Below are 14,883 nucleotides of genomic sequence, written 5' to 3'. Positions count from 1 at the left end.
TAAATCTTCAGATAAAAGTGTTTAAGAAACTGTTATTAGAATAAAGGGTGTTCTGAAATGTGTGCAAATCTGAAGGGAAAACAAGTATCCATCCCGCTGCTCTTGTGTGTGCGCAGGGCTGCTGTCATTTTTGGAGGCAACAAGGGAACGAGAGCGTGGAAAAAAGGGATATCTCTTCCGAAGCTGAGCTAAATACTATAAATAAACCCTGGATTCTCTGTTTGGACACCTGACTGTGCAGATTATGCAAGAAATTACTGGCAACACTTTTGTTCATCCGTTTCCCTAACCCATCTCTACTCTTCTCATCAACCCCAGAAGTAAATACATCTTCGCACAAAGTCCCAACAAGAAGTGTTGGGACAGCATTACGATTCCAAGGGGTCAGAACAGAGTGACTTGAATTTATTTTGAGGACACCATTTCTTTGTTTTCTGACCCAAGATGTTTGATTTTATTCCAGCGTTCCCTTTGAAAGACTAAACAATATAAAAAGGTGGTACAGAGTTTAATAAAGGAACATTTTGCCTAATAACAGAAAGAAAGTGAATATTTTCCTATTATATATATGAGCAATCGTCATGCACAATGTTGCTGCTTATGCTTTTAATTACATTTTTAATTTACGTCATTAGCATTAATGTAAATCAGGCCAATAAACATGACAGTTTGTGCTTTGCAGCTGTAAGTTATTAATGGTGACCAAATTAACTTTGGGAAGGGCCTTGCTTTTTTTTAAAGAGAAAAATAATGTTCCTTGCACTGTTCATTTTCACACAGTCAATAAAACCCATTTCAAAACTTATTGTATTGCATATGCCATTAACAAGCATAAATTTCCTTAAATCTATTTTGACACGTCTACATTAAGTCAAATGTATTCTTAATACAGTTATTCAAAGACACTGAATAATTGCAAAAATGTCAAGTGTTGCATATATTCTCTCTTCCCAGACCACATACATCTCTCTTACTGTAGGAAATCTACTTAGAAAACCTTAATTTATTAAAGCGTATGGAGCATGCCAGTCATTCTTTACATTTATTATACCATAATCTGGTAATATTCTGGATAATATTGTGCAGTTATATAATGGAGCTCAGTACCGAGTGCCGTCTGTTGTCCCAGAAACACGAGGACCGAGAGGACAGTCTCAACCCTACACTCTAAACCACTAATGTACACAACACTCTGTACCACACGACTAAAGGTGGGCTGGACTAAAAAGACTGAGAAAGAAAGTATTGGTACAGTCCTATGCCAAGTAAGCCTCAAACAAGATCGGAAAATCACAATGTAATCGCATAAAAACTGCAGAGTAATAACATTATGATGCGTGTAAAATGTTCTGGCTCCGTGCCTGGTGCTACCTTCTGTCACAGACCCACACACCAGCCCGGTCATCAACAGAATACAGTCGACACTCCAGTACAGTAGTCAAGAGACTCTTCGGAGGAGGATGATTCCTCTGGGTCATTATTAGTCCATTAGATAATGAGTTTGCTCCGGCACGCTTCTCTGAGCAGCATGACTCAAATGTGACGGACATCCAGCCGTTCTTGTAAAACAGGACAACATCACGAGTCGCTGGAAAATCTGTGACCATCAGAAAGAATACCTTCTGAGAAAAGAAAGGAAAAAAAATGAGCACAGGGGGCTCGAGTTAACGCAAAACACAGGATTATCCTCTTGTTAACTCGATCCTTTCACATGCTTAAACATCACATGCACAACTGCTCACACATGCTCTTGCGAGCACTTAAACACAGCACGTCACCTGCATGAACACACTCGCATACCTATTTCACTTCTACTTTGAGCATGAATTCCCCTCAGCCTACATGTGATCGTGTGTACGAGAGGGGGCAGCCAGGCTGTTGAAAGAGGCCAAGCTGGTGGACCAGAAGACTCCTGGTTCAATAACCTAAAGGGGACTCTGCTGTGAGACATAAGCATGCAGCTGTGTACAGGAGAAACAGGCAAACATCTTCCTCAGGGTCTGGCATGGATCTGTAAAAGCAAAAGAGTAAAGAGCTACATCTCTGCTGCGGCTTTAAACCTGGTGAAATGTCCTTTCTAGCCTCAGTTTTAATGAAAAGCACTCATAAAAAGCAGAACAGAAAGATTCATACGTAGCACACCGCTGCAGATCTGAAGCCGAACAGAATGTGAATGACTGAATACACAAGAAGTCAAGCGTGTTTGAACTGCACAGCGCGGAAAGTGCTCTGTTGCAGGTGCTCGTGCCTGCGCTCCCCCGCTCAACTGCATTGTTCAACCGTTGGCATGCAAGCGAGAAGCAAAGCGAGGTCAGTTTCCATTATGCACCGCAGCATAATCCGCGTTTGTGTAATTCCCTTTTAAAAAGCCTCCTTCTGGTGTTTTCCTGGAGTTGACTAACTGCATTCCTACATGGACTTGCAGCCACCAGCTAGTAGATTTAACCTCTAGTTGCCGCCAAATTTTCTGACCACCCTCACCAAGCCTCATAATACACCATCCACACATTTGCCTAAAATCCTTTTGTGTTTTCTCCAGCAGCAGAAGTCACACTCTACCCACCAACAGACATTTACACCAAAGCAACAGTGCAAGCTTTCGCAGGGTGATGACGCCTCCGCTTCGGGCCACAGTCACCCACAGTTCCTCTTCGCCCACGCCATTGTTCAAGCCTAACATGCAACACGTGCACCCCCACCGACTCGGAGCAGATTAGTGCCATATCTAAAACCTCTACAATCAAATCCTGTCGGATTAATTCATAGTACAAACCAAGCCATACTAAAACCTTCGCTTTGTTGTTCACTTCTACATTCTTTTTTGCCCTGTCGCAGTCTACTTCTATCGGGCCAATTATGTCAAGTTGGAGTTTTAAATATGGTATCTTTATTTAAAGCAAATTATTCCTCCCACAGAGCATTAGCCACAGGGGTTATAGGGGAAAATATGACTGAACATGATGTGTCCTTAAGTCAAGTCAAACACATCTCTGATCACATTCCTCACACAGCCTTGGTTTCTGAATTTAGAAATACAACATTTTGTTATTGCAACTTGTTAAATTAAGGATAAAAAAGTAAAGAGTGCATTTGTTCCATTTGTTATGGGACTGCTACAGGGGAAACGCATCTCAAGGATCAGTGTGACTCAAGGTCTCCATGTGACGGTTAAATAACAGTGACCAGAGGATGCATCAGCCCCTTTCTCAGTATGTTACCTCTGTTCTTTATAAGTATGCGTCGCAATTCAGCAGAAGCACAAACACTGTTCAATTAAGGGTTATTCACCAAAATCCAATAATGGAGACACTTATGATGAATGGCCATGTCTCAGGATAAACAAAAACAAGATTAGCACCCCATGAACCAAGAGAAGGGCTCCTTCACTGATCAAGGAACTAATAAGGAAACACGGAGAGACCAGGGCTATCTAACTGTGATCTATCCTTCTACAAACAGTGGCTTGATTAAAGCGAGCTTCAGAGGTTGCAAACACTCCGCATAAAACAAAAAGCCTCCTATAATAATTCTTAACCAATCGAGCTGGGATCCACGGAATGTGATCCCCTGCGAGGGGTGCACAGCCGAGACATCGCTTATCTTTGGTTGGGTCATCAGTTCTGGACAAACAACTTCACGGGAAATCTGGACAAACCCACAGATCTGTGACACAAAGATGATTATCACTGTGAGAGTTGTAAGCAAAGACTTATGTTCAGTTCTTGGGAAATGTGTAGGAGATAAATAAGATTGTCATACTACAAAGATTTGGTCTCCCTCCACAGACACCGTGAACATCCATTACGGATGACAGATGCAACATGAACATTAAGTTCAGTGTAGTCAGTCAGACTGTCTTTTGGACTACTGAGTAAAGCGTTTCAAATTGTCCAAGATTTTCATACTTGATGATTTCCAGAGTTGTGTTTGCTGACCATGAATCATCAAAGAAGAGCTAATGGTGTGAGATTCCAAACACTTTAGACACTTTCTTCAGACTTTTTCATTTCTACAACAGTCCTTAACACACATCCAACATCACTGAAAAGTCCAATGGTTTTAACGGAGCCCTGTTATGCTTTTTTTCGGGGTGTGTGCGTGTGTTCCCTTTCCTGTAGTGTGGTTTGTGTGCATGTGAATGGTCTGCAAAAGCTAAAATCCCAAAGTTCCCTCCAGAGGGACTTTCTCTCCCACCAACCTCCCGGAAACGGCCCCATTGGGCTCCTTTGTTTAGTTCTGTTACATAATGACATCACTTCTATTGGCTATCCATCCAATACATTGTACGTGATAGGCTAAGGGGCGGGACATATCTAAGCAGTTTACCAATCACAACAGAGCCGGCCAGCTAACCAAATCAGAGCAGACTGGGCTCCGGTTTCAGACAGAGGGTGAAAAGAGATTCTGCAGCACAGCAGTATGAGAAAAATAAATAGCTTTTTGAACATTAAAGCATGGAGACATTTGAAAGTAGCAGCAGAAAATACAATTATGGACCTGAAAATGTGCATTACTCTACGTAGTATGACAAGTGAGTCAGGGCCGCTCATACTGCCGGCAACTGGAAGAAACAAAGCAACTGAGGTGCCTGAAATCTACAGCCATTACAGGATATTCACGGGGCCCAGGAAACAAAGAGTCATATGATCAGATCACGGTGACGAGGCAGAGCAGTGGAGGGATCAGAGGAAAGGAAACTGGAGCTGTTGAGAAATGTGTGGAATGTGAAGTTCAGTCTGGTGCCTCCAGTGCTTAAGACTTTTGAATGGAAATAAAAAAAGGTAATCCTGAAGGATTAGGAAAAAAAACTTCAAGCACATAATCTTGTCATTTGGCAGTAATTTCAATATGGAGCTACTGTGACTCTCAAAGAGTTTCACCATCACATGGTCACAATAATTCAGAGTCATTAGTGTAAACATCTTTCGTTTGAATGTTTATATAAAATATGAGGTTAGAGATGAGTCACTAATCCCTGATTGACTTCCTACTGTGACAAACCGGTAGGCATTTAAATGACCTCCTAAATTGTCTACATCCTGGTGTCATCCTTTGAGCGAGAGCCAAACATGTATAGTAATACAACTCAAGTATTCACTTGTGCTTAAATAGCAAAATAGTTATTCTCAAAGTTTACAACAGGCTTCCTTTCAATCTAAATGTCAACTTTATGACTTGAAATATAGAGGCTTGAAAGAGCAGGTCAATCCCGTTCAGCCATTTAATATTACAGAAGTATATACTGTATATTGATTATAAAATGTTACCAACATAACTCCAACCCTAGCTGTTTTATTACAATGTTTATCACACTGATGCAGGATCAAAGAGAGTTTAAATGAACCATGCACCTGTAAAAAATAAAATGAGGAAATTCAGATGACATGGCTTTGCATAGCTGCCACTACATTTCAAATCAATAATTTCCTGAAAAAATGCAGCTTTGGATGTGAGCTGTGTCAGTGAAAATGTCAGCATAGAGTCCTGTATAACTAATTACAGGGAATGCTGCTTCCTTTAAGCGTACCAAAGACGCTTCAGCATAATCAATAGCCGACCCTTTTAATAACCCTTTCAGCGCAAGTATTCTCAACTGAGTCAGAACAATAGAGACCAATCAAAGCAGGATATCATTTAAAAACTTCAACCATTAGGCGTTACTTTGAGACATAGCAGTCTGTGTTTTGGACCTTGAATTGGTCCCAGCTTTTGAAACTAAGATCTTGACTATCTACAGACTGCATCTCATTGAGGAAAATTGCTCATTTGACGCTGTATTAACTGATTTATTTGTCAGCTTGGGGGCAGTGTGACAACATTAAACCTCATAATGTTGTTATGGCAAACATGTTAGCAAACAACTGCCTAGACGCAGCAACATGAAACAACACCAGATCCATTCATTTGCAATCGTGTTTCTGTCGACATGACGACTGCACTTTTAATCTTTTAGCTTGTTTTGTTTCTGAGGGAAATATCTGGCTTTTTAGCTTGTAAATGCTTTACTAGATTCAGTAGATAGCCGCTAACTGTGCTTGTCTGCTGTTGGTGTCAGCTGGTAGAGTGTAGAGGGATTTCCAAGGCACTTTTGTTGGGCGTAGAACCGAAACAATGACCTGAAAGATGCTAAAACGCTCTGTGGAGTCGGGTGATGATCTGTTGGTATATCACTTATGAGGGACCTCTTATGAATTACACAGTTAATTAATCTTTTGTTGGTTAAAGAGCTGATCTTTAATCTCAAAACATACCTGGTGCTGAACAGTTCTTCTGCTCCGTTTCGTTGTCTGGTACTGAGGCCATTAGCCGTCTTCCCCAGTGTTCAAGGTTCGGATGTCCCTCCACGACCATCCCATGGCCTGCAATAGAAAACAGAAGGGCTCTGCTTATCACACGTTCAACATGAATAAAAAACAGCCTATACACAAGTATGTACAATGACATCACACGTCATATTAGAGGTCAACCCAAAAGAAAATTTGCAGAAACCCGACGCCCCATTTTGCTCATTGAGACCCATCAAAACCAACATGGCTGCTCGAGCACAGTATGTTTCATGACCCAACAGTTCCATAATCACGGAACTTAATCCAAATAAGGTTGCTTTGCTTTAATCTCTTAAAAGTTTTAGACGTCAGCAATAACACAGCAGCATGCAGCTGCCGTGCCATTATGTTTCAGGGCGGGAGAGTGGGAGGAGGAGCGTACAAGTTTCATTTCTCATTAAACTGCTCTTAAGCCTCCATAATGAGGACATCAAAAACAACTGCTGTCCCAAATGTATTATGTAAAATCATCCCGACGAGTTGAGCGACGTTTTAAACTCGTTTTTCATAAAATGTCATCACACCAATGCTATGTTGAATTGACAAAGTAGTAACTTTTCGCAGCACGATTAAACATTATCGCAAGTATACGCAATTATGAGCATCACTAGGGAATACCTTGAGGACAGATGGTCTGTGTTTGATTCATATACAAGTGGTTCAGACTACCTCCGTTAGGATTTCCTTTGCAGGTTGTGAAAGACTTTGTAGCAGTCGACTCATGATCTCTGTGTTTGTAAATGTATCATTGTCTGCTTGCTGATGAGTTAATTGGGATGCAAATTAAATCATTTATCTCATTACTACCTCGATTTATTTATCAATGGTTTCGTCCAACAACTGTGAAACAAATAATTATAGTATATATAGTTATTAAATTACTTTTTCTGACCAATGACAAAGAGTGTCCAGCAGTGGCTCAGTAAGTAGGGGCTTGGACTGGGAATCGTAGGGTCGCCGGTTCAAGTCCCTGAACAGACTTGAAATATGGAAAGTGGACTGCTACTTGGAGAGGTCCCAGTTCACCTCCTAGGCCCTGCTGTGGTGCCCTTGAGCAAGGCACCGGACACCTCCAATCCCCCCCCCCCCATTGCTCCCCGGGCGCTGCACAATAGCTGCCCACTGCTCCTAGTACTAGGATGGGTTAAATGCAGAGGACCAATTTCACTGTGTGTGCTCTGCTGTGTGCATGCATGTGACAAATAAAGAGGGTTTCATCCTCCGATTCTATCTAAAACAACAAAGAAACCCTAAATATACTGACATTTGACAAGTTTAAACTCAAGAATGTATGGCATATTTTGCTTTTAAAAATGGCTAAAATTATTAATAGATCAAATTAATAATCTAATTTAACTCTAACTGTACTTGTAGTTTCAATCCTAGTTTAAAGTAAATTATAAACGGCACAAATTGACTTTAAGTTAATATTTAAAGTAGAATGATTTACTTGGTCGCTTGAGTGAACAAGCTGTAAACCCAACATGTAATCACATTTAACAAAAGTTGTTTTTTTATGAAAATGAGCAGTCTGTTTACACATCCAGCAGGTGGCATGTTAATGAGCGCCTGACAAACAAATCTGGTATTATTTTTAGGCAACCCTCGCTCTTGTTTTCTACTCTCCAACCTTAAAGTAAGTCCCTGTCGAGACTCATCTAGCTGGACCAAATGTGTACGGACACAGATAATGTCTTTATTAAATGGCTTTCAATCCAGTACAGTTGGACAGCCGGACAATCAGCAGGCGCTGGACAAACAGACTGTACCGCAGCTGCTTCACACAGCTCTTCCATCCAAAAGACCAAACCCTCCAGTCATCACTCCAACCTGTTCCTCCTCACTCACCAGCTCCCTCTCATTCCTATACTGTGTCCAGTCTTTTGTTTCACTGTATTGTAGCAATGGTCAAGATAAAGGCACTCCTAATCTAAGGTGTGAAGTGGGGGGCTTACAAGTCAGACATCACAAGGGCCGTTTCACAATAATGCACACTGATTGGATACGGTGGATTTAATCATTTTCACAGAAAGTTTGCACAACAGTTAATCTAAATGCATTTCCTTGAATCACCTGACCATAACTGAAATATTTCGTTTAACACAGGTTCAGACATGCATGTCTTTGAAAACATGCGTCATTCGGTACATGCTCTCTGCCAGGCATCTGACATGGAGAACAAATTAATAGGCGATCCGTCAGTACTTAGGCAGGCTGGGGGTAAAATAAGGACTGCAGTGTGTTGTAGGCATGACTCACGTTGATTTATTGTCCAGGCTAATTCTTCATGTTCAATGAGCACAGTGTTTTGTTTTTTACAGAGGACACAAGTGGCACAGCTATGCTGCTACCCAGGCTGACATGCTGCTCTAATGTTTTGTACTATGCATTGAGGTCTTTTCAGGTTTCTTTAACCAATTTACGTGATTCTTTAAAAAGTACCCTTTGTGTCTTTAATCGTCTGGAAATTTGTAACTTTTTTCTGATCAATTCTGTTTGGAAGCCCTTTAAAACAAACAGTATTTACACTCCTATACAGTATATCCAGAAAAGCGACAAATGTACTGTTTTCTTTCCCATTTATAGGATGCATTGTAGCGATCTAGACCAAAAATCTTGCGTTTTAGAGTTGTCAAATCTGGACTAGATTACCACAGAGAGGCTAAATATTCTTTGAACCTCAGTTAATGATTTGTGAAATGCAAAAAATGGAGATATCTCATCATCTTTTTTACCAAATCAAACAAATAATCACTTAGAAATAAATGGTAATCATTAGTCGCAGCCCACTGTGACACGAATCCAAGTAGTTCCGATTTAAATACTGTCAAGCCTTAAAGTAACTTTATAGATAAGCAGTATTATACCGCATGGCCAACCTGAAATCATGACAGTTACATTGAAAAGACACTAAATCTACTTGCTACTTTATAGCAGAAACAAATAAATAAACCCAAATGGAATAGTGCTGTGAGACTACATTGAGGAGCAGAGGGAGCAACAATAGCACAGCAGTAATGTCGTCCTCCAGCTCCGTCCAATCAGCTCAGGACCAAGGACAACCATCCATCAATCTCTCTTTGTGGTGAGGATGCTTATACGTGTTCACCTTCCTGCTGCCGCCGCCACCCCACCCCACCCCACCCCACCATCCCGCTGCAGCTACCTGTCAGAGCTGAGCCCTGCTTCTCATAAACACCTGTTATAAGCCAGCCTCCGCTACACATACCCACACACAGCAACCATCAGCATGCATGACAGCATGTTGCGCCCCACCCCTCTTTATGGAGATGTAACCCCAGAGCAGTACATCAAATCCCATCCATCTGGACCGTTCAGCACATCAACACTCCCCTCCCACTACTATACATCAAATTGGTGGCAAACACATGGCACAGGTTTTAAGGTGACATGACAAATGAGTGTTCCTGTTGTGATGGATGAAAGATGAGAAGGCCACAGCTATTCAATTACACAGATCTCATTATGGCGAGCTTTAGGTCTCGTGGGTTCAGAGAGAATTTCTGGTTCTCTTCTCTTTTCGTGTCACCTTGAATTCCCAGCACAACCACCACTGGACACAGGCTGGTATTCACGAGGAAGAGGCCTTCTGTCAAATACCGCGGGGCAGGCGAACTTGATTAAATGAAAAAAGGCAAGCCATTAGTGACAGAGGGGGGCTTACTTTTGCTCCCAGTGCCTGCCTTTGGAGATAAGAGATTTGCACTCGACTGTATGATATCATTCCAGAATAATCTTTTAAGCCTCTTGTTGTTTTTAATGTAATTAATAAAACTCCCGATACATCAGTTAGAGATCTGTGGTCAGGCAGGAGTTGTGGGGAATTTACAGCTGCTTTTAGCCCCGGGGCCTAAGTGGTTGCAGATGGACTGATCCCAGGACAGGCCAAGGTCTGGGGCTGCTGAGGCATAGGGTTAGAAGCACTTGAGGGGGGAATACAGACCAAGCCTTGTCCTCTTTCATGACCCATAATGCCTGTGTTAAAGCAGTAAGGGGGGGGCGCGCGCCTGCATGGGGGAATCACACGCATCACGCATGATCAGACCTCGAGCAAAGCTATGAATATTGTTACATTCAGTAAGCAAACGCTTCCCAGTGTTTATCCTCTCCCTCCCACCCACTCCAACCCTTTAAATGACCGTCAGTGGCCTCTGCGTAAAATCACCATCCCTCGATGGCCATGCGAAACCTGGAAGCGTGATGATCGAGTGTGATTGAGGTGGGCCGGTGTGTGTGGTGGTGTGTGTGTGTGTGTGTGTGTGTGTGTGTGTGTGTGTGTGTGTGTGTGTGTGTGTGTGTGTGTGTGTGTGTGTGTGTGTGTGTGTGTAGCCCCGGGCCAAGCGCAATGATGCCAGCATTACCACCATCCTGAGCTCCGGTGTAGTGAGATCGAGAATGCCCAACAAGGAAAGAGAAGATTTGGCAGACAAAAAATGCAAAACGCGAACAAACCACAATCAAATTGCGCTCGTTCTGGGATCGGTTACATGATAGCTGTGTGCATGTGGAGCAGGAGGTGTGCGTGATTATGAGCCTGCCTCTCAAATTAAAAACGTGCCGCTGCCACGGCGCGCACACTGCGGCATATACGGACAAATAGACGCATGTATTCAACACTGGGATATACGAAAGATACTGTAACGTGACAATACCATGTGCAGCTCACTTTTTTGACTGAGGGGGTACAAAAAACGCATCCTGGGCTATTTACTGCATTTTAATATATCTTATACGGGTAGAAAACCCCAATCAGAGGCATCGGTTCTTCACTTTCGGTCTGCTACTATGTGAACATGCAAACAAATGTAACGCTGTGATCCAATGCCCTTGAGATCAAAGCTGTTCCTGTGATCGATGCTTTAGAATTACACTGATATGTGTGGGTGCATGATTTCACTGCAGATTTCTGAGCCTTTACCTCCGTCCCCAGCTCCCTGTGCCCCGGTGCATCTCAGCAGTCTCCCCCTCCCTCCTCCCCACTCACCTGTCTTGGTCAACAGCGCCGACATACCCCAAGCCAGGAAAAGGGCACTGCAGATAAAGCACACCTGAACGAAAAGCATCTCTCTCCTCTTGCGAACTTTAAATATCTTCGAGATTATTGTCTTTTTGGACGAGCTCACGGTGTCGGTGTCGTCCCGCTCCATGCTTCACAGCTCGGCCGGCGGCCACTTTTTTTGCGTCCTTGAGAGCCGAAAAAACTGCCGCCCCGCTTGCCTTCTTCACACAGAACACAACTGGGATGTGTTCCTCATTTCAAGCCGTCCAGAGCGCAGATGGAGAGTAGTGGAGCGGACAGTTTCACCCCCCTTTCGCGTCTCCGAAGATGCCTTTTAGCTGCTGGGACCGGTGGGCTGGGCAATGACAAGGCGGTCAAATTCACCAAATTAAAATCAATTCAGCAGTGCACCTGAATTCTGCAAGAGGAAGGGTGTCAGACGGGCTCACATTGCAACGTGTATCCTGTCCCGTCGAGAAGAAATCACACACACACACATCAGCTGCAATATCCTCTCTCCGTGTAGTTTCTGTGTTTGGCATCAAATGCGTCAGCGTACACAGCCATGAACGTGGGGTCGATCAGCTGCGCCGGATAGCAAACTCCATGCACCTGCGCCTGTTAAGTGAAACCAATCTGTGTTCACCAAGGTTAATTGTTAAATTCGGCCAGCAGTCGTGCAGCTCGCCTCGCTCGAGCGCCTCCCCCTTCACATGGATTCCTCCTCAGTGCAGAAAAAGCTGATGAGCGAGAGGACCATCAGCCCCCTGTGCTTCAAGCTGCCCCCCCACTATGCGCCCTTTCAAGGATACCGGACTTTCCCCTGACTGCATGTGCAAACAACAACAAAAAATGCTGCTTTTATCTCCACTGTCTGGATTGACACCTCATCGATCAGCCCGGAGATCTCTTACGCACAGGTTAGATGTGTGCGACCAGTCAAGCCCTATCATGCTCCTCAAAACAACAATAGTATCCCAGTGTTATACAACCCAATCCATATTTCTCTAAATCCCAAACACAGCCTCCTTTAATAACTGGCCTCCAAGTCACCTGGTATCCTCATTTTGATATCATGCTGAATAATTGAGGTTATAGATCTTCAAGCTCACCGGCATCAGTGCTACCCCCATCCACCCTTTGAAATCTATAGCCATAAAATCATTTCTCACTGCCTTAAGCTTTTTTTTTGCCAAGATTGTAATAGTTTGCCTCCAGAAAATTGCTTCACACAAATAGCTATTGGACCTGCATATACTAGATATGAATAATGTAATGAGGAGCTTTAAGTCGGTGTGACAGTAGTAGAATAAATGTTGGTGGTCACTATAAGGTAAACAATTGGCATTATAAAGGGGGGGGGGGGGGGAATCAATTCTGATGTGTATTAGAAAAACACTAAAGAGTCCCACTTTCCTTTAATATGTCATGAATTTTCCCTATGATATACAGTATGAGCTTGAATTGTAAAAGTTGTACTGTTTGAAGCCTCCACTACACCTCTGGTTTGTGTTCGATACTTCGCATCTCTGCAAATGTGACACCCAACAAGACAACTGGGCGCTTCAGTTCTGGAGCTGTCACTTTTTTTGATACAGGAAATAATTGGACAGTTTTAATTCCCTAGACTCCAAAAGGAAAGTATGATTAGGAGAAGCAGACGTTATACTTTGATATAAGTTAATATGATACCATCAATTAATGTTGTTAGGGAAAATGCATCTAAAACATACTCCCAAGATATTATCTCTTGTATCCATGTTTCTTATTCTTGTACTGAATCCTCCCATAAGAGAATGAGTCAAAGTATTTTAAATGTTGCAGTAGTGTTGGTAATAAAAGCCATGCTGCACATCTCCTGTTAGTACCCAGCTGTATTTATAGTCTGCCCCCAGAAAATAATTAAGTCTCTTCCCATTAGTGAACTTTTAATAGTTTTTCCCATTCAATTAAAGGCACACGATGTTTCCACTTACAAGAACTTTAATGAAATAGTTCCACATTTTGGGAAATATAAACCTGATTTCTTAAAAACCTACAGAAAGTGAGCAAAGAAGATGTCTACTATAATGTTTTTATAAAACTACACTCAGGGAGTTAGCTTAGCTGAGCATAACGACTGGAAACAGCTATCCTGGCTCAGTTTGACTCAGTTAACACACACCGACTCCCAGCAGTTGGAAAGCTTATATGTTTAGTCTGTACAAAGCCCATGTGTAAAAATGACAACTTGTGGTATTACGGGAGTCATGTGCTTCACTGTTGGTTGGTTGTGTGTTCATAGTATAATAGTTTGTGTGGTTTTACACATGCTGGTGGGCGGATTCTAATTTCAAGAGTATATTCAATCTTTTCATCTAATTGTCAAGTGAGAAAAATCTGCATAAAATAAGCATCAATGGATAACGTTGTCGAATTCTCTGTGCTTTAATCATGAGTCATGTTTCGTGTTGTAGCTGTGCTGCTTTTTAATTGATTTTATGAATTTAATGAAGTTTTTCCTTTTAATCTTATAACTTGACACTTTGGCTCTATTGTCTTTGTTACACTCATGACAGTAAATCATATTGAATTTGAAAATTCAATGTCAACACTTAAAAAGCCAGTGTTAGGTTCTTGGAGCTCAGATTACATCAGCGTATGAACAGACAATGTTTCAGAGGATTTTCTTTACTTTGCCTTTTATTAATTGGATGAAATGTTGTTATCTTAAATAAACAACCAATCATAGTTGGGTTGTCTTTGAAATGCTATGACATTTTTTTAACTTTTATGAAGTATATTGCTTATTTCAATGTGTTTTACAGACAACAGTGCTGTCTTGAAATCACAGTGGGACTTGTAAGGCTGCATATTGCTACCCGTTACATTATCCTACGGTACCTACACTTGAATACTGTAGAGATGCCTGTCTTGCCCAAGGAACCTTCAACATGTCAGCGGCAGGGTTTGGAGATTGATCCACTGACCCTCTAATTGGTATACACCTGTTTACCCCCGAGCCACCCTCCAGGTCATCTTGATTGCCAAGATGACCGACAGGAAAGGTGCGGCGCCCTCTTAGCCATCTGCACACAGGTCGAAAAGGCTAAAACAGCATGTCAACTTTTTACAACCACACATCTGCTGTCCACTTAAGCAAAAACCGAGCGGCATGCAGGGGTCAAAGGTCACACACTCCAACGCAATCTCCCGCAGAGCGAGGTTATGTAAGACCAGGGTTGTCCCTGTCTGTGGTACATCTCCAAAAACCATCCTCTCCAAAGAGCATGTGAGATTGTGTCAGGGCTGCTAGTTAAGCACGGAAGGCGTTGCAGGTTATTAGTCATGGCTTTTTGAATCCCTCGCCAGGTCTTCATCCTGCAGCTTGGATCTTCTGCAGATCCACAGACGTACACATCGACATGTGTGACCCGAGCCCATGCCAAGGGATTAGTCCCCTTCAGGCCCACTGCCCACACAGCAGGCAGGCAATTGGGGATCCGTGCCAGGGCCTGCTTACAGAGATTTAGCCACTGCTTTACACTCCCTGGCTCT

General features: G+C 42.6%; 1 protein-coding gene across 3 annotated transcripts in view; it reads right to left on the bottom strand.

Moving 5' to 3' along the window:
* slc24a4b (solute carrier family 24 member 4b) overlaps positions 1 to 11,981 on the bottom strand; it is a 31,862-nt gene extending 19,881 nt beyond the window's left edge. For 2 of the 3 annotated variants that reach the window (XM_063902810.1, XM_063902812.1), the window contains exons 1-2: positions 11,332 to 11,981; positions 6,252 to 6,359 (exon numbers count right to left, since the gene is read on the bottom strand). In XM_063902810.1, the coding sequence (XP_063758880.1) occupies positions 6,252 to 6,359; positions 11,332 to 11,494 (271 nt within the window). In that variant the 5' untranslated portion in view covers positions 11,495 to 11,981. The remainder of the gene's footprint in view (positions 1 to 6,251; positions 6,360 to 11,331) is intronic. The other variant, XM_063902811.1, reaches the window with a different exon arrangement.
* Positions 11,982 to 14,883: the final 2,902 nt, after the last annotated feature.

This window comes from Eleginops maclovinus, chromosome 15 (assembly GCF_036324505.1).
Source record: "Eleginops maclovinus isolate JMC-PN-2008 ecotype Puerto Natales chromosome 15, JC_Emac_rtc_rv5, whole genome shotgun sequence".
NCBI classification, from domain to species: Eukaryota; Metazoa; Chordata; class Actinopteri; order Perciformes; family Eleginopidae; genus Eleginops; species Eleginops maclovinus.
The sequence above is the reverse complement of the archived record's forward strand: the minus strand, read 5'-3'. Positions and strand labels throughout refer to the sequence as shown.